At 33.9% G+C, this 18,503-nt stretch overlaps 1 protein-coding gene and 1 long non-coding RNA gene across 33 annotated transcripts in view; one reads left to right on the top strand and one right to left on the bottom strand.

Moving 5' to 3' along the window:
• Ptp52F (Protein tyrosine phosphatase 52F) overlaps positions 1-18,503 on the bottom strand; it is a 922,788-nt gene that overhangs the window by 509,578 nt on the left and 394,707 nt on the right. For all 17 annotated transcript variants that reach the window (XR_011395839.1, XR_011395840.1, XM_070107709.1 and 14 more), the window contains one exon: positions 7,713-7,798. Coding sequence is in view for 15 of the 17 variants with exons in the window: in XM_070107709.1 (XP_069963810.1) it covers positions 7,713-7,798 (86 nt within the window). In the remaining 2 variants the exon portion in view is untranslated. The remainder of the gene's footprint in view (positions 1-7,712; positions 7,799-18,503) is intronic.
• Positions 1-18,503, top strand: part of LOC118682989 (uncharacterized) — a 42,050-nt gene that overhangs the window by 16,206 nt on the left and 7,341 nt on the right. For 3 of the 16 annotated variants that reach the window (XR_011395846.1, XR_011395841.1, XR_004978931.2), the window contains exons 3-8: positions 7,476-7,592; positions 7,670-7,817; positions 7,893-7,932; positions 7,999-8,102; positions 9,506-9,748; positions 9,806-11,519. This is a non-coding gene — a long non-coding RNA (uncharacterized lncRNA). Of the gene's footprint in view, positions 1-7,475; positions 7,593-7,669; positions 7,818-7,892; positions 7,933-7,998; positions 8,103-8,399; positions 8,817-9,169; positions 9,343-9,505; positions 9,749-9,805; positions 11,520-18,503 lie in introns of those variants that run through there. The other 13 variants (XR_011395851.1, XR_011395850.1, XR_004978943.2 and 10 more) reach the window with 12 other exon arrangements.

Here is an 18,503-nt window from a genome sequence, read left to right as displayed (position 1 = left end):
GATTCTAGGGTAAGTCTACCTCCATACACTAGTCGTTTAAAACTTATTAATCTACCTACACTTTCTAGTCGTAGGGAAATGCTTGGCATAGTATTCTTAGTGAAAATCTTGAATGGAACAGTTTGCAGTTCTTTTCACCTGTCTGAAATTAAATTTAATATCCCGGTTCGCCTTTCGAGGCAGTTTAGACCTTTACTGTTAAAATCTTGTAAAACAAATTTTGAACTAAACGAGCCATTCCGCTGTATATGTCATGATTTTAATTCTCATTCCGGCACATTTGACTTATCTGACTCACTTTTCAAAATTAAAAAGACTTTATTGTTTTCTCTTAATAAATGAAAATGTAACAATTTATTATATTGTAACTATAAATCTTAGCTGTTGAAATTTTTGTTTCTGTAGCTGAGCAGTTTTAGATCTCAACACTTAAAAAACTCACTTGCCTTTTCTGACTCGGCTAATTCCGCAGGTTGCGACCCTCGCGTCGGTTGGGCGGGAGGAGGGTAATCGTTTGATTATTATTATTATTATTACTACATATATTTTTGGTTTTGTTGAAATTAATACAATAGATAGATAAATAAATTTTAGTAGAGGTATGCACCGCGACCTCTAAGTCACAACGACTCTTCTAGCCCCAGCATATTGATGAACTCCAATATACTGTCCACTAGCAGGTGTTCTGGGGTTTCCGGCTCCATGTCATAGAACCGGCAGTTTGAAGAAAAGACTAAGCTGTAGAACGCGACAAACAGCCGAAATTCGTTCTTCGGGAGATTAATTACGGTTTTAAACCGTCTGAGATCGTAACACCCCATTAACAACCTGACATGGTGCATGCCTTGAAGTTGTTGTCAATGTCTCTCCCTGCCTGCTCTTTCCTCCTTACGGAGCAGCCTTGTATGGTATGTAGTATGTGGACCAACCGCTACGCATGGTCCTGGTCCTACCATTTTTATGGAGACTGCAGAGCGGGCCAACTTGTCAGCCAGTTCATTTTCAGATATACCCCTGTGACCAGGCACCCAAATAAGGTGCACTCTGTTGTTGTTTGATAGGCTTTTCCGTTGTTCTATGCAATCCTGCACTAATAGCGATCTGATATCATAAGCAGAGACCGCTTTTAGTGCCGCCTGACTATCGCTGAGTATGGCAATACTTTTATTGTTCTACACACCGACTTATAACATAGACTTCCGCCGGCAAAATGCCAAAGCTGCCAAGGATAGCTTAGAAGCTTACTACTTTGGTAATGCTGTCCCTGGGAGAAGACCTAGTGGCATTTCGTCACTAAGGACCTTTATCCGTTGGGACGAGATTACCTTCTTTCTGCCAAACCCTTCTGCTGTCATTTGAAGCAGAGTTTGGTAGTCTGTTTTAGCACTATAAGTATGTAACTGTGTGAGTTCTAACATTACTTCCAGTGCTGCAGTCGGTCCTGCATCCCGCCGAAGTCTGCGATGCTTTAAAAACCTAAGCCGGTATCACAATCATAGTGTACATCCATCTGATAATCCTCGAGTTGCAGCCCCAGGATTTCCCAGCAAGTCTATTACACACCATGAGCGCTTTCGTAGCTTTGACTAAGCTCAGGTTCATATGCTGCTTCCACCGTAGAGTAGAATCGAGCGTGGGGCCTAGGTATTTAACCGTGTTAGCCATCTGCAGCACCCTGCCGCCAAGGGATAGATTTCTGAGCCCCGGCAGTGACCTTCGTCTGGTAAACGGTATGACTGTAGTTTTAGAGGGATTGTTGTTCAAGCCAACCCCACTACAACATCCCTCTGCCAGCTCCAATCCCTGTCTGCAAATTTACCCCTCCCTAATATTATATAACAATGTCGTCCGCAGCTCAATAAGTTTGTCCACAACTAAGCTCCAAAGTAGGGGGGATAGCACTCCACCCTGTGGGCAGCCTCTTGTTATGCCCAGACGAATTTTGATATCGCTTACTATGGTTTCAGCTATCCTGGTGCGCGGTACAGCTTCTATCCATCTGCATACCGGTGCTGCCACACTCCTTTTCTCCAGTGCTCTTGAGACGCTTTCATGGAACGTATTATCAATAGCACCTTCGATGTCAAGGAAGGCGCATAACAACACCTCTCCCCCATCTAACAAACTACGGATCTCTGAGGATAACTGGTACAGAGTAGCATTAGTTGATCTGCCTGCTCTGGAAGCATGCTGCTTCTCATGTAGCGGTGCAGACTTCAGCACCTTCGATCGTATTTCGTAGTCAATGAGCTTTTCCATACTCTTCAGTAGGAAGGAAGTTAGACAGATTGGCCTGAAGGATTTCGCCAATGTATAGTCTTTCCTACCTTTCGTATGAAAATCACCTTTGCGATTCGCTATGGTTCTGGGATATATGCCAGCGCTAGGCTCTCCGTCATCAGCTGAACAAAGTGGGACAGTAGGACCTGCTTCCCCTGTTGAAGAATTGCTATAAGGATGCCATCCGCACCATGGCGTTGATACAAGAAGATAGTTTTGTTAAGTATTTGTTAATGAATACAATTGAATTGTACCTGGTACTATATATTCATTTTGGTTTAAGTTGATTATTTCGACTTATTTTATTAATGTAATTACTATTCATGAAGTGTACCTGATTTTATGTATATATAATATTTTTATGCTCTCGCAACATGTGATTAAAACCTAACGGTTGTTTGCATCACCTAAAACTAATCAAGTAGTTTTAGGGTTTTATATACATAAATAATCAGGGTGAAGAGACGAATTGAAATCCGAGTGACTGTCTGTTTGTCCGTCCGTCTGTACAAGCTGTAACTTATATAAAAATTGAGATATCTTTATGAAAATTAGTGCACAGGTTTCCTGCTATCGTAGGACGGTTCGTATTCTAGATGGGCGTAATCGAACCACGCCCAAAAAACACCATGAATCAACAGCAAATAAACTGCTATAACTAAGCCCCACAATAAGATAAAATAATGTTATTTGGTACACAGGATCACATTAGGAAGGGACATCTGCAGTTCAAAACTTTTGTAAAAACTGGGCGTGGTCCCGCCCCTAATAGGCTTAACACGATAAATCAATTGATAAACACGCCAGGGACAATAAATTTTATCTCTGGGATGGCATGGGATGCCTTTTTATAGGAACACTGTTCAAAGTTAGACAATGGGCTCCCTCTTTTAGGTGAAACCCTGGGCTGAAAAATTCCGAGCACGGAATTCACCATTTCGGTGGTATTCGCTGCTATTTAACAGAAATGAGAATTTATAACAACGTTCCTTTGCAAAAGTACGTATCTACCAATGCAAAAAAAAAATATATTTTACTTTTTTATTAATTTTCTAATTATTAATTTATGTACGTACATATGTACATAATCTTTACATTCGTACATTGCATATCCTAGGAATTCCCTGAGTGAGAAAAGCAAAATGTAGCATAAATGTGAAATGTCGACGGCAAAACACAATTTTGAACTTTTGCGACTCTAAAAATAAATCATGTACTTGACACCAATATGGAGACACAAAAGTACAGAATTGCGTTTTGCGGTCGGCATTTTCATATCATGTGTAAATGTAAAAAAATATGAAAGAAAAATATTTGTAAATATCGTAAAAATTCGTTTCGTTGGAAAATCGTCGCAAAAAGACGCTTGTAGGCAAACGCATGCTCGGGGAGATGTGTAAGGCGTTTGCTTTTATGAATGAAACGACTTAGCTTATTGCATGTGTGCCAGCGTTCATGAATGAAAATGTTGTTGTTGGATTGGTTGTTTGGGATTTGTCAATTTGGCTGCTATGTTGATTTCTGACGCTGCATATGCTATTTGAGAGAATTGTTGATTTTGTATAACCAGAGAACTTAAAACAATGAGAAGGTGCAGGTTCGACAGACAGATGCACGAGAAACAAATAACATTTTTCGCTTTTATAACAGCGGTGAATCTGTACACATACGCTCTCTTAACATAACCAACCGACGAATATTGAAGAGAATATAATATGTGAGCATATTGATATGCCATTTGAAATATATTCCCTTTTATTGAACTATTATTTATTTATTTTTAAATTATTTTATGTTAATTCATTTTTACTTTATTATGAGAAATATATCAAAATACTTTTAAATTATTACTAATAAAGTATTTTGATATATTTCTTAAAATAATTCATTAATTGTACTTGACACCATTATGGAGTCATAAAAGTACAGAATTGTGTTTTGCCGTCGGTATTTCACATTCATGCTTCAATTTTTCTTTTCAAATGCATGTGTAAACATATGTAACAGGACATACATATATTATGTCGTTTACACATTTGTATGTTTTTTTATGTACTTAGATATGTACACTCATTACTTCCTGTGAAATCTCCGTTGACACATTTTTTGCTTTTATGTCAAAGAGTTAATCTGTCGAAGAACTGACGCGACGACAAAGCGTCACAACATTGTGTTGTTGGTAGAAAATCCGAGATGTGCCATACACACTCTTACAAACATACATCGCATATGGGCAAGTGCAAAGTCAATGTGTGTACAAAAAATTCGAACGTACTTACCTAAATTCTTTGACAAATACAGTCAATCCCGGTTAAGTGCCAAAACCAAAGATGCAGATTTTTTATTAGATTAGATTAGATATTAGATTATTTCTATGTATTTAAAAAAAAATTACAGTTTTCTTTAAAAAATTAAGAAAAAACAAGTGAGATGCAGCAAGACACCGGCAGATAAGAGGGATTGGAGGAGTGATACTTAACCGGGGTTTACTGTATACATAAATCAGAGGAATATTGAATATTTTCTTTAAAAAGTTTCTTGAATTGTAAATCGACAAATTTACTATGTTGTCACTTTTATTCTAAAATATTTTTATACTCATATTTGAGGGGTTGTCACTTTTCCCTTCTAGAGGGAATATCAGAAATTTGTTCAATTTATGATTTTTAGCTTTTGCCATCGTCGCGAAAAGACGCTTGTAGGCAAACGCATGCTCGGGGAGATGTGTAAGGTGTTTGCTTTTATGAATGAAACGACTTAGCTTATTGCTTGTGCGCCAGCGTTCATGAATGAAAATGTTGTTGGTGTGTGATTTACTACAATTTTAGGATTTGTCAATTTGGCTGCCATATTGATTTCTGGTGCTGATGCTATTTGAGACAATTGTTGTTTTTGTACAACAATGTTTGTATTTTTCCTATTGGCTGACGTACTTACATTTGTACGCTTAATACGGTTTTTGTACATACATACTTACATATAGAGCAGTGCGCTCACATGTATTTATTGATAATTAATAATATATTATTATATTATATAATATAACATATTGATGTACATACATAAATTATTAATTCTGTAAAAATTGAAATTAGAAAATTATGAAAATAGTAAAATATCATTTTTGCATAATCTTTCACATTTTATCAATGTAGCATTTGGGCAAAAAAATAATAATTTATCAATTTTTCATCATAAAAATCGTTTATATGGCAAAAAATAATCATGCATATGTGAAGTGGCATTTGTATTTCTTGTTTTCTCATTCATTTCATTTCATTTTTCTCTTTATATTGGTAGATACGTATTTTGTCAGAGAACGTTGTTAAAAATTCTCATTTCTGTTAAACAACAGCAAAACTATACAGAAAGTGGTGAACTCCTTGATCTCAAATTTTCAGCCAACCAATCGAGCATCATTCAAAATTCAATTTGCATTGAATTCTCATTGTTTTAAGTTCTCTGGATGAACGCTGGCGCACAAGCAATAAGCTAAGTCGTTTCATTCATAAAAGCAAACGCCTTACACATCTCCCCGAGCATGCGTTTGCCTACAAGCGTCTTTTCGCGACGATGGCAAAAGCTAAAAATCATAAATTGAACAAATTTCTGATATTCCCTCTAGAAGGGAAAAGTGACAACCCCTCAAATATGAGTATTAAAATATTTTAGAATAAAAGTGACAACATAGTAAATTTGTCGATTTACAATTCAAGAAACTTTTTAAAGAAAATATTCAATATTCCTCTGATTTATGTATACAGTAAACCCCGGTTAAGTATCACTCCTCCAATCCCTCTTATCTGCCGGTGTCTTGCTGCATCTCACTTTTTTTTTTTTTAATTTTTTAAAGACAACGGTAATTTTTTTTAAATACATAGAAATAATCTAATATCTAATCTAATCTAATAAAAAATCTGCATCTTTGGTTTTGGCACTTAACCGGGATTGACTGTATTTGTCAAAGAATTTACGTAAGTACGTTCGAATTTTTTGTACACACATTGACTTTGCACTTGCCCATATGCGATGTATGTTTGTAAGAGTGTGTATGGCACATCTCGGATTTTCTACCAACAACACAATGTTGTGACGCTTTGTCGTCGCGTCAGTTCTTCGACAGATTGACTCTTTGACATAATAGCAAAAAATGTGTCAACGGAGATTTCACATGAAGTAATGAGTGTACATAAAAATACAAGTTAACGCCACCGCTCACACATAGCACTTAACTGAAAAGTAAACATAATAGTTTAATTGAAAAGTAACTCTAAGCAATAGCAAAATATCGGCAATCACTATTTGTAAACAGATTTCGGTATTAAATTCTCAATAATAACAAAATCGCAATCCAATAGACTCAAGGTTAAAGAATTTCATCAAATGATGAAATTCATATTAAATAAACAATAATGAATAGTATAAATAGGCGTAATTGTAAAATAAGTCAGACTCTTTTCTGTAAAAAGGCGTTCTGGAAAGATGACAGAATAAAGTTGAAGCAACAGCTTAATTTGCTTTTTTAAAAACATCTCGCGACTGGGCTAAAAAATAAGTTACATACAAATGTGTAAACGACATAATATATGTATGTCCTGTTACATATGTTTACACATGCATTTGAAAAGAAAAATTGAAGCATGAATGTGAAATACCGACGGCAAAACACAATTCTGTACTTTTATGACTCCATAATGGTGTCAAGTACAATTAATGAATTATTTTAAGAAATATATCAAAATACTTTATTAGTAATAATTTAAAAATATTTTGATATATTTCTCATAATAAAGTAAAAATGAAATAACATAAAATAATTTAAAAAATAATAAATAATAGTTCAATAAAAGGGAATATATTTCAAATGGCATATCAATATGCCCAGTTTTGCTCACATATTATATTCTCTTCAATATTCGTCGGTTGGTTATGTTAAGAGAGCGTATGTGTACAGCTTCACCGCTGTTATAAAAGCGAAAAATGTTATTTGTTTCTCGTGCATCTGTGGTGAACTCCTTGATAAATTCCTACAAATTGTTCGCTGTCGAACCTGCACCTTCTCATTGTTTTAAGTTCTCTGATTAAACTACATTCCTTTTATTTACATCTCTGTGTCAAAAAAGGCAGATTTCGATCAAGTGAGCTCATCTGTGTAACACACATAGGAAAACAGCTGATTCTTTTGTTACTTGCAGGACTATACAATGCTTGGAAGCGACAGTTATAGTAAAATCGATGAAAATATGAGGTCCGAAAACTGATGTGCAGCATTTACGAAAAAAGTTCGGGCTCATTGGAGCTTCCAATCTCATGTAAGCAAAAGTTGTAATGACATACTGGATTTTATTATTTTTATTTTTGGAAATTGTTCGAATTTTTCACGCCTAAGCTCACTTTTCAAGGCAAGCATTAACTTAACAAGTTGTACTAACCTGTAGGATGTGTACGGTGAAAGTGGAGCCAAAAACGCTTTAAATGTAACACCTTTGACTTGACCCTCCACATATTGTCTGGCGCCCTGTGACCACAAAGAAGAAGTAAGTTATAATAATTTAATTACTATTTCTGTGCAAAATTTCTATTTACTTAACATGATACATTATTCTCTTTAGCGAAGTTATGCAGCTACATAAATACATACATATATTATATGTAAGTCGTCTTCTATTACTACAAAATAAGTATACCGTAATATAACATTTTGAATGATTTATTTAGTGTTTATATAATGTGAAGGGAATTTTATACAATTCCTGTTTTTCAACCCTATTAAAGAACACACATTCATAAGTCTACAATCGGCAACAGATTCACACTCAAAGGTAAAGGATTCAAAACATTTTTTACGTATTCGCAGAGCATATTTATGAACACTACTTCAAAAAATTTACTTGTATGTGGAAACAGACTAACCAAAAAGAATAATTTGAAATTTATCGAGAATTGTAATTGCAAAGAATAATATAAATCGGGTGTCGTTGAAAGCTGTATTATTCTCGTTTTGTTATAAATATATGGAGCCTAGGGGAAGTTTTGAACCGAATTTATCAATTTTAGGCTTCACTACACATTATTACCAGGAGAAAATTCTCTCTAAAATATAAAAATTTATTTCACAGATTGGCCCATATTTTTCGGTAAAAAGTCGACATCTGCGGTACCTAAAGGCTTGAAAAACTATGACCTACAATAATATCGAGACTTTGGTATATGTTACTCATATATTCATTTACCATATATCCTACTAAAAATTTTCAGTTAACCAAAACTATCTATGTCACACGCATAGGCAGCGAATCAGTAAGCCAATTCTTGCTTTTATCGTTCCCGTGATTTTCCAGAATAAGTTTTGTGTTCAATTCAGCGCACATGGTGTTAATTTTCATGCACTACTCGTGGTAGAGCTGAAAAAATATCGATATTCGGACCACTCGATAGTATCGATAGTTTTTCCCTTGAAATCTGCTTACTTTTCGCTGGTTTCAATGGACAGACCTTGGATTTGTACTTTTAATTTTTATGAAATAATCTTTGGATTTATTTATAAAACAAAACATAAACAATGACGGAAAATATAAAACATTAATAAAGCTACTTATACAATTTTTCATGTTACTATTTATATAAACTGCTCTAAGTGTTGACTAGTGATAAAAACGTACATTTTTTTTTACTAATGTAATATGAGATCAAGGAATTTATATATAAATCGCTTCAATAAATATCAAAGATCATTGCGTTGAAAAAAAGTTGTATATGACAATTGCAACATATAACGAAATTTTAAAAACTGAAAGCATGCCTTATTGAAAAAATTTACTACAACAAAAGTTAAAATATATTTCAGCATAGTATAATTCTAAAATGTTTTTGTATACTTTGTTGTAAGTTTTTACGTCCGGTGCAAAAATGGCTCAATTACGCGCATTTGACACTCGGGAACAGGCTAGGATTATATCTAGTTGACCGTGAGAGAAGCACAGCTTTTCTATATACACCCTTACTACCTGTCATGTCTGCTTTTATGCTTTGTTTATAGTAACAGCAAAGCTGAACTTGAAGGTAAACTGAATAGATTTTTAGTTTTTTCTTTATCTTAAACTTTAACACTAAATAATTTTGGTTTTAAATATTTTTAATAAAAACTATCCTATGTCCTTTCTATTTCCATTATGTATATGTGTACAATCTTCTTTTCGATTAACTAATGGTTTTGGCGTGAAAGCGTAACAAACTAACTTCATAATATTAGTATAGATATGGATTAGTATGGATATCTACCTCCATTAGTTTAAGGTGTTACAAACAAGTGTCTAAGAGCCAGTGGATGGCTGTATGTAATTTTCCAAAGGTGATCTTTTGCTTAAATATTTTCCTATACCTCCTCACATGAGATCGGGAGCAACTAAGCCCAGAGAAGGTGGCTATGAAAATGAAGTGGAAAAGATGTCAACTTCAATCCATTAAGGTATGTATATTAAATATTGACTCATATTTATAATATAAAATCTGCTATTTGCAACAGCCACCTTTCATCAGTTGAAGTGTATGATTTAAGGAGCTTTACGTCATGGGCGCATAATAAAATTTTTGAGAATTCTATTACTGAAGAGATATCGTTAATAAACAACAAGAACAGAATCGAGCCAAGATATCTACCTTGCGAAACACCTAAAGAGACATTAATTGTATCTGAAAAAGTATCCCTAAATATCACTCGTTGTATTCTATTATAGAGATAAGTAGGTATTCATTGAAGAAATCTTCTCTTTTGCTTTGTAGGACACAAAACTAATTTCTTTATCAAAAGCAAACATTGGTCCACATGAGCGAAGTTTTGTTTCCAACAACTCTGGAAGTATTTCAGCTTTATTTTTGCGGAGCATTCCAACAATTTTCACTTCTCATGGATTGGCCAGTTATTTTGATGCCATTAGAATACTGGTGAACTAATTATCCAATGTAAAGTTCTGATGGCTTCCATTTATAGATTTTGTTAGAGTTTCAGCAAAATTGTTTGCTAATGGAGCACCGTGGGTTTTAGTGCACTTAACTAGATACGGACTTGATTTTGTAACATATTTGACAGCTACAGAGCATTACAATTTTTATGCCATATTTGTTCGGCTTATTTGGCATATACAATACATTTGAAATGGGCATCTACCGCGAAACCCAACAAGTTGTTCGTCGATTGTCACATTCGAGCCAGGCTTGTTACTCCAGAGAACTTAAAACAAAAATGAATTAACATAAAATAATTTAAAAAATAATAAATAATAGTTCAATAAAAGGGAATATATTTCAAATGGCATATCAATATGCCCAGTTTTGCTCACATATTATATTCTCTTCAATATTCGTCGGTTGGTTATGTTAATAGAGCGTATGTGTACAGATTCACCGCTGTTATAAAAGCGAAAAATGTTATTTGTTTCTCGTGCATCTGTGGTGAACTCCTTGATAAATTCCTACAAATTGTTCGCTGTCGAACCTGCACCTTCTCATTGTTTTAAGTTTTCTGGTTACTCTTTGTATAGTTATCAATTAAAATATACCAGATCGTAGAATTAGGAGAAAAAATGTTTACCTTACTGGACTCATCTCTTGTCATGGAGTCATCAAATCTTGAAGCTCTTAATAAAAAATGGAACTTCTTCTGGCTCATCGTTACTTTGTACCTGTGGCCTGAGTAAGTATTGTCAAACAGAATATCAAATCAGAGACGGACTGCTTAATTCCGTTTTGATCTAAAGGTTTAAACTAATTCTTCTTCAAATGTTGACTCGCCCAATTGGTGGGAACATAGTTATGATCACTGAAACTGTCATCTATCGAAGTCCTTTTCCTCTACGACGCCGTCATCAGTATCAATGTTGTTTAATAGTAATTCTACATTTCACAATTTCACTCTAGAATAAAAAAAATGGCTTGTGCAAGACTACGTAAAACTTGCGTACAAGTTTTTACACGTTTTTAGTAAAACCAAGTCAAATTTACGTACACTTTTTTATACAGGTATTTTTTTATATAGGTTGTGAAAATCAATGGATATACAAAACTAACACAAAAAATCACCAAGAATTAAAAACGGGCGCGATTTAACACAAACTAAGAGAAAAAATCAACATGTAGCACGGGAATTAAATCCCCCAAAAGCGCGGGGAGGAGGACAGTAACGCACAGGAAACACGCCGAAGGAAAAAATTAGAACAAAGGAAAACGAGAAGAAGCATAACGTAAGTATTACAAGTACTCCCAAAAACCCTTGGCGGAAAAACAGTGAGTTCATTTCAATTAAATTTGAAAATAGAGGCATTTTATGCACATATGTATGTACATACTTATGTATTCTAATTTAAAGTTTTCGGTATTTCGTTGGAAATAAATAACAGAACAAAAAAACTGAAAAAGAAAAAAATATACGGTATCTGCCTAAGCTTATTTTGTGTCTCCAAACACACCGTTATATTCTTCCAAAAAAAAAAAATTGCAAGTCATATTCCTACTTATAATATTTCCAGCGGTACCCTTTGGGCTAATCAAGCACTGTGCAATGTGTAAGTTATTTTTTTATTCGTACTTCCTTTTAGTTACCGCAGAATTATGTTTGAATATTTATGAGCGTTGTGAGTGGTAGCGACGGTGTTGTCGACTACCCATGAACTATTTAAAGAATATTCCGTTTATCCGGTAGCGATGGTGTTGTCGACTACCACGGAATTATGTTATTTTAAATAAACACAATTTGAGTTCCGTTCTAAAACTGTTTTATTAAAATTACATTTCCCTTATTTATAACGTACTATTACTATTGCCGCTACTGCCATAGACGCTGCTTTTCTAAATTTCTGCTGACGCCTAAGCTTGTGTAAGCAGAGAACTTAAAACAATGAGAAGGTGCAAATTGAATTTTGTATGATGCTCGATTGGTTGGCTGAAAATTTGAGATCAAGGAGTTCAACACTTTCTGTATAGTTTTGCTGTTATTTAACAGAAATGAGAATTTTTAACAACGTTCTCTGACAAAATACGTATCTACCAATATAAAGAGAAAAATTAAATGAAATGAATGAGAAAACAAGAAATACAAATGCCACTTTACATATGCATGATTATTTTTTGCCATATAAACGATTTTTATGATGAAAAATTGATAAATTATTATTTTTTTGCACAAATGCTACATTGATAAAATGTGAAAGATTATGCAAAAAATGATATTTTACTATTTTCATAATTTTCTATTTTCAATTTTTACAGAATTAATAATTTATGTATGTACATCAATATGTTATATTATATAATATAATAATATATTATCAATTATCAATAAATACATGTGAGCGCACTGCTCTATATGTAAGTATGTATGTACAAATATGCATATGACCGCGCAAAATAAGTAATGCATACACAAATCTACATACATTTAAGCGTACAAATGTAAGTACGTCAGCCAATAGGAAAAATACAAACATTGCAATAAAACTTGATAAAGGAAATTTATCAGAACATTTATTATTAATTTTAACTCTAAATGTTCGATTTTATTGAAAACTTCTTAAAAATTAAATATACTTGTATGTATACCAACGTTCCATTTTATTAGTTATTGAAAAACAACAGTTGAAAGAACGTGGTCGAAATGTAAAAGCACGTCCGATGCAGCAGATGATTTTTTTGTTATTATATAGATATTTGAGGATATTGGAAGGTAATGCCCCTGCTTAGATCTTCCTTACTTGTTTAATATAAAGTTTTGCCACACCTGTAGGATTTTCGCGAGCTTTGATTCGTGTTCCGAAAATATGTGAGTATTTTTATACTCTCGCAACATGTTGCTACAGAATATACAAGTTTTGCTCACATAACTGTTGTTGGTATCATCTAAAACTAATCAAGTCGTATATATATAAATGATCAGGATGTAGAGACGAGTTGAAATCCGGGTGATTGTCTGTCCGTCCGTCCGACTGTGCAAGCTGTAACTTGAGTAAAAATTCAGATATCTTTAGGAAATTTGGTACACATGTTTCTTGGTACCGTTGTATATCTTATATTGCAAATAGGCGTACGCAGACCACTGTCACACCCACAAAACGCCATTAATCAAAAACAAATAAATTGCCTTAACTCAGCTCCACAATAAGATATACGACTGTTTTTTGGTATACAGGATCCCATTAGGGAAGGGCATCTGCGGTTTAAATTTTGGTTTTAAAGTTGGCGTGGTCCTGCCCCCTAATAGGTTAAATGTGCATATCTCCTAACCCGCTAAAGCTATAATAACAAAATTAATTGTGAACAAATGTTTTGAGCACTTTTACCGACAGTGTGCAAATGAAATCGGGTGACAACTCCGACTCCCCATATAACGGTACTGTTAAGAACTACTCAAAGCGCGATAAACCAAGCACTAAACACGCCAAAGTCATTAAATTTTAACTCAGTGATGGTATGAGATGACTTTATAGGAACCGGCTTCAAAATTACACAGTGGGCGTGGCACCGTCCACTTCTAGGTGAAAACCCATATCTTGGGATCTGCTTAACCGATTTTAACTAAATTCGGTACATAACATTATTCTCATATATCTATGTTATAGTGTGAAAATGGGCGAAATCGGATTACAATCACGTCTGTTTCCCATATAACACCGTTTTAAATTCCATCTGGTTATTTCACTTCCCACTATGCAAATACGAGTAAAGCAACAATGACTTTGCGTGAATAATGCGTTTAAAGTGTCCCACTTTGTGACCAAAAATTGTCTTAATTGAACCAAAACTGTTCAGGCCCCAGTGCCTATAGTTGACTTTTTACCGAAAATAATATAAGTAAATAAATAATTGAAATTCTCGGTAATAGTATGTCTTTGTGACAAAAATGGGTTGCATCGGATCAATACTTCCTTCAATATAAAGTTTTGCTAATACCTGAAGTAGTTTCACGGGCTTTGATCCTTGCAAGTTGTGAGAGTATAAAATTTTCGGTTACACCCGAATTTAGAAGTTTCTTACTTGCTTTAATATAAGGTTTTGCTACACCTGAAGGAATTTCTCGGCCTTTGATTCTTGCGAATTGCAAAAGTATAAGATTCTCGGTTCCGCCCTGGTAGTCATTATCGGGAATTTATTGACCCTAGCTCCAAGATACTTTATGTAAAATATTCAAACTTCCGCTTGGCTTTATAAAAACGTAAAATGTTAGATATACAATAGTTTAATAAGCGGTCCACCTATTTCGCCAGCTCACATGTACTACTTATGGTATAACTTTTTTCGTAAATTTGATAATTTTTTGAAATTAAATGGACAGTTTTTCTTGAAAATAATGTGGTTTATTGCTGCGTATGAATGAAGTTGGTCTAGACCTTTGTTAAAACCTTATAACCCCTTCCGCTCCTCTGGTACAACAGCAACCTCATATGTATATACCACATTTTAGATCTAACCCCTTTGGTTCAGTTTATATCACATATATCATGTTTGAGTTAAAAGCTTATTTTTATTAAATTTAACATTTCAGAAAAAAAATAGTATTGGCAATAAATTAATTTATGATCAATAACATAAGTTAATAAGATACCAAATAATAATCGAATAATGAATCCAATATTCTTTTGCAACATTTTTATACTTTCGCAACATGTTGTATAGTTTTGTTTTTTAAACGGTTGTTTGCATCACCCAAAAATTAATCGAGATAGATATAGATTTATATATACAATACATATATTTCTTCTAATATTTGGAAATAATCAGTGAATAGGTAAATTTTCCCAGCCATCATATTGAACTTATAACAAAATATAGAAGACAGCAATGTAAACAAGTTTCTTAGAATGCTGGACTTTGAATAGAGCACAAATATCTTTCCAAAAAAAAACCGCATGAAATAAATATTAGTAGTGTAGTATCAAAAGGGCTAAAGATCCTTGGTGTGGTAATTGATTAACTGATACCCCATCGGTTTAAATGCTACTGTCTATTATTTCAGTGACACATTTTAATATGAAGGTCATGAGGTGAACTGTAAACTCAAAAAAATTACATTTTTACCTAGCGCCGTTGGCAGCTTATGAAAGGTTTAGATATTAAGCTAAGAAGAAAATCTACTACATATGTGTACACCATACTTAATTTTATGTAAGTTATTGTTAATTTAGCCTTCATATAACTAAATATAATGTTTTATTATGTTAGTGAATATCTAAGTAATATATAGGTATACAAAAGTACGTAGGCTGTGTATAAAAATTAACCATAACAAAACTATTATATTCTGTAGCAACATGTTGCGAGAGTAGGTATAATAAATATCAGAACACTGTGTTTGTAGTTTTTCAGTTACACTAGATTTCTTTATCAGCAAAGTGCTTTCTTCAAACAAATTTCAGTGTATTACTTATATAGTGTTTAAACTATTATTATACATACATATGTGCACATATTACACCAGTATATTCAACCAAAGTACCTATACACCGAACTGTTCACACCCGGACGGACGGAATTATATAAATATTATATATTAGTTTATTATATTTTACAACCATTTATTAATTATTAATTATGCCATGTTTAAGTAGAATGTCTGTATTACTAAGTCACTTCAGAATAGAAGACGTATGAGAGTTCTTGGTGCAAACTCTTTATATAGAGATAGTGAGCAGTCACAAGATACTGTAAGTCACGCTTATCGTAGATTAGATTCCAATGTACGTCTGTCCGAACAAATTATCAATACAAATCAACATAGAACCAGGCGGCAAAATCTTGAGGTACGGTCTTTTGAACAAAATTTAAATACTTTTCAACATAGGGCAAGACGTCTAAATTACCAAATCCGCTCTTAAGAGCAAAACAGAAATACTCGGGGACAAAGATTTCGGCCTGAAAATTTCGAGGTTCGATCTGTTGAGCTAGGTGTAAATACTGTTCAACATAGAACAAGGCAGAAAGATCCACAAATTCGCTCTGAAAAGTAAATAAGAAATACTCTAAAAAATAGCAAAGTAAGAGTCGTGCTAAGTAAGTAAGTCGCCCAAGAAATCCTGAATATACGTATTTAGAGCGCATTCGCGATCAAAAGCAAAGAGAATATGCAAGATGAAATCCTGAAATAAGGAGAGAGGAGCGTGGTAGAGGAACACAACATCGACAGCTTAGTAGGAGGGGTATGGGGGAAGAAATTTTCAGAGAATCAGAGACGTCTTAGACAAAGTCAAGTTCACCTTCGTAGAGATAACCCGGTCAATAGGCAAATTGAAAACAAAAGGCAGTCCCAACGAATCCGATTAACGAGAGAAAATGTTATAGAACTGATAATAGTGGCAATTTAACAGATTGTTTGGTGATTTGAAGCAACTTTCACCTGTTGGAGATAGGTGGATATTCTTGCCTAATCCCAATGATGCATACATCACTTTAGGTGATTCCCCTTAGTTGGAGTTATTTAAATATTTTGAATTAACAGAAATAATGAGACAACGGGAGGATCAAGCCTTTGCAATTGCATTAAACCATATGGCATCTGGTACTATGACAAATGAGGATATATCACTCATTGAAACTCGAGTAGTTAATTCTGAGAAAGTTCCCGATGATGCCATACATTTATTTTGGTCCAATGAAGAGACAAATAGTTTCAATGACCTTAAGCTCAGTCGAATCTTAACTGAAGCTATCCCTTTTATATTCTATGAAGTGACTCAAAAAACTACCGCCAAATGCAATATATGATTTTAGTAAAAATAATCGCGTGTGATGGATTGGTTAATGGGTTAACTCGACCACTTATGCAAATTTATTTCCATTGTTCTTTTCCAACAAATGTGTGGATTAAATTCTTGGAACCTTTTGTTGGATTGAGGGCACGACCAAAGAAGGCTCATCCTCTAGAAAGTTCCTGGACACAAATTGAAAAGTTGTGAAATATTTTCAATATAAAAGAAATTAAAAAGTTTTAATTGAAAGAAAGAAATATAAGAAGCGACTACTTTATACTATCTTCAGATAAATTATGCTTCGTAGAAACTTGGAATTATCCATGTGAACATTTTTATTTACTAGGATTTATTTCAATAAAGATGCACGGAGACAAGCAACCGCAATAAAAGTGGCATAATATTTAGTATATGCAATGCATAGTATTGCTAGATCTATAGAACCAAAGGTTGTAAAAAAAATTAATTCAGTCCGCAAAGTTTAAGAAGCGGTTTTGTTTAAATGTTTCAGTATTAATATTCTGGTTCTATACAGAAATTCAGCTTTCTCTGTCAGACATTAAATTGTAGAACTTCAGGAATTCCTTACTCCTGAGTTATGCAATCAAAATGTACTAATTGTTGGAGATTTTAACAATTGCCTTAAATCTACATTGAATAAAATAGGAAATCTTCCCCAATAAAAAACTTTAGAATTGTATACATAAATATAAAATAGAAATTCAGTCACAGACTATCACTCATAGTGAACAGTTCTCTTTCTCTACCGTGTGCATTTCGTGCTAGTTCAAAGTTTTGAGTTTATATTCACTGTACTCATTGAAAATTTCTCAGTCAAGTCAGGAATAGTACTGCTGACTTTGGATTTATACCACCTCCCCGAAAAAATTGACATCGCATGGCGGAATGTAAAAGTCAGACAATATGTACCAAACCCCATGCGGTGCAAAAATTGCCAGTTGCTAGGTCACACAATAAAATCATGCAAGCGATCGCCAGCATGTGAAAATTGTTATCTATCACCTCACTCCCCCACGAAATGTACACGTATTTTCTGCGCTAACTGCTCTGCCGATCACCCCTCTACATCCAACAAGTGCCCCAAATTTCTTCAGACAAAACAAATACTCAAAATCAAAGTAACAAGGAAATGCACAATGCGAGAAACAATTAAGATTCATAGAAACTCAACTCCTTCTTTCTCAGAAAATTATCAAACATTCTCTTCCACAGTTTCTTAAAACGAAAAAATAACGGAAACGCGCTCCGAATCCAGTACTACATTTCAATCAGTAAATAATAAATCCACCTCTTCTCAAACATTAATAACTAATAATCACTCAAATAATACATTCATTGCAGGTACAGTCCAAACCTGTCCTTTAAATACACAAACAAACTCTGAATCTAATAGTTTAACTCAATTACAACATCAAAACTCAACTGCTTTAGAAATAAATAAAATCGCTAATCACCAACACAAATACACAT

This window comes from Bactrocera oleae, chromosome 4 (genome assembly GCF_042242935.1).
Source record: "Bactrocera oleae isolate idBacOlea1 chromosome 4, idBacOlea1, whole genome shotgun sequence".
Lineage (NCBI taxonomy): Eukaryota > Metazoa > Arthropoda > Insecta > Diptera > Tephritidae > Bactrocera > Bactrocera oleae.
Note: the sequence above shows the minus strand (reverse complement) of the source record. Positions and strands in the feature narration are given on the sequence as shown.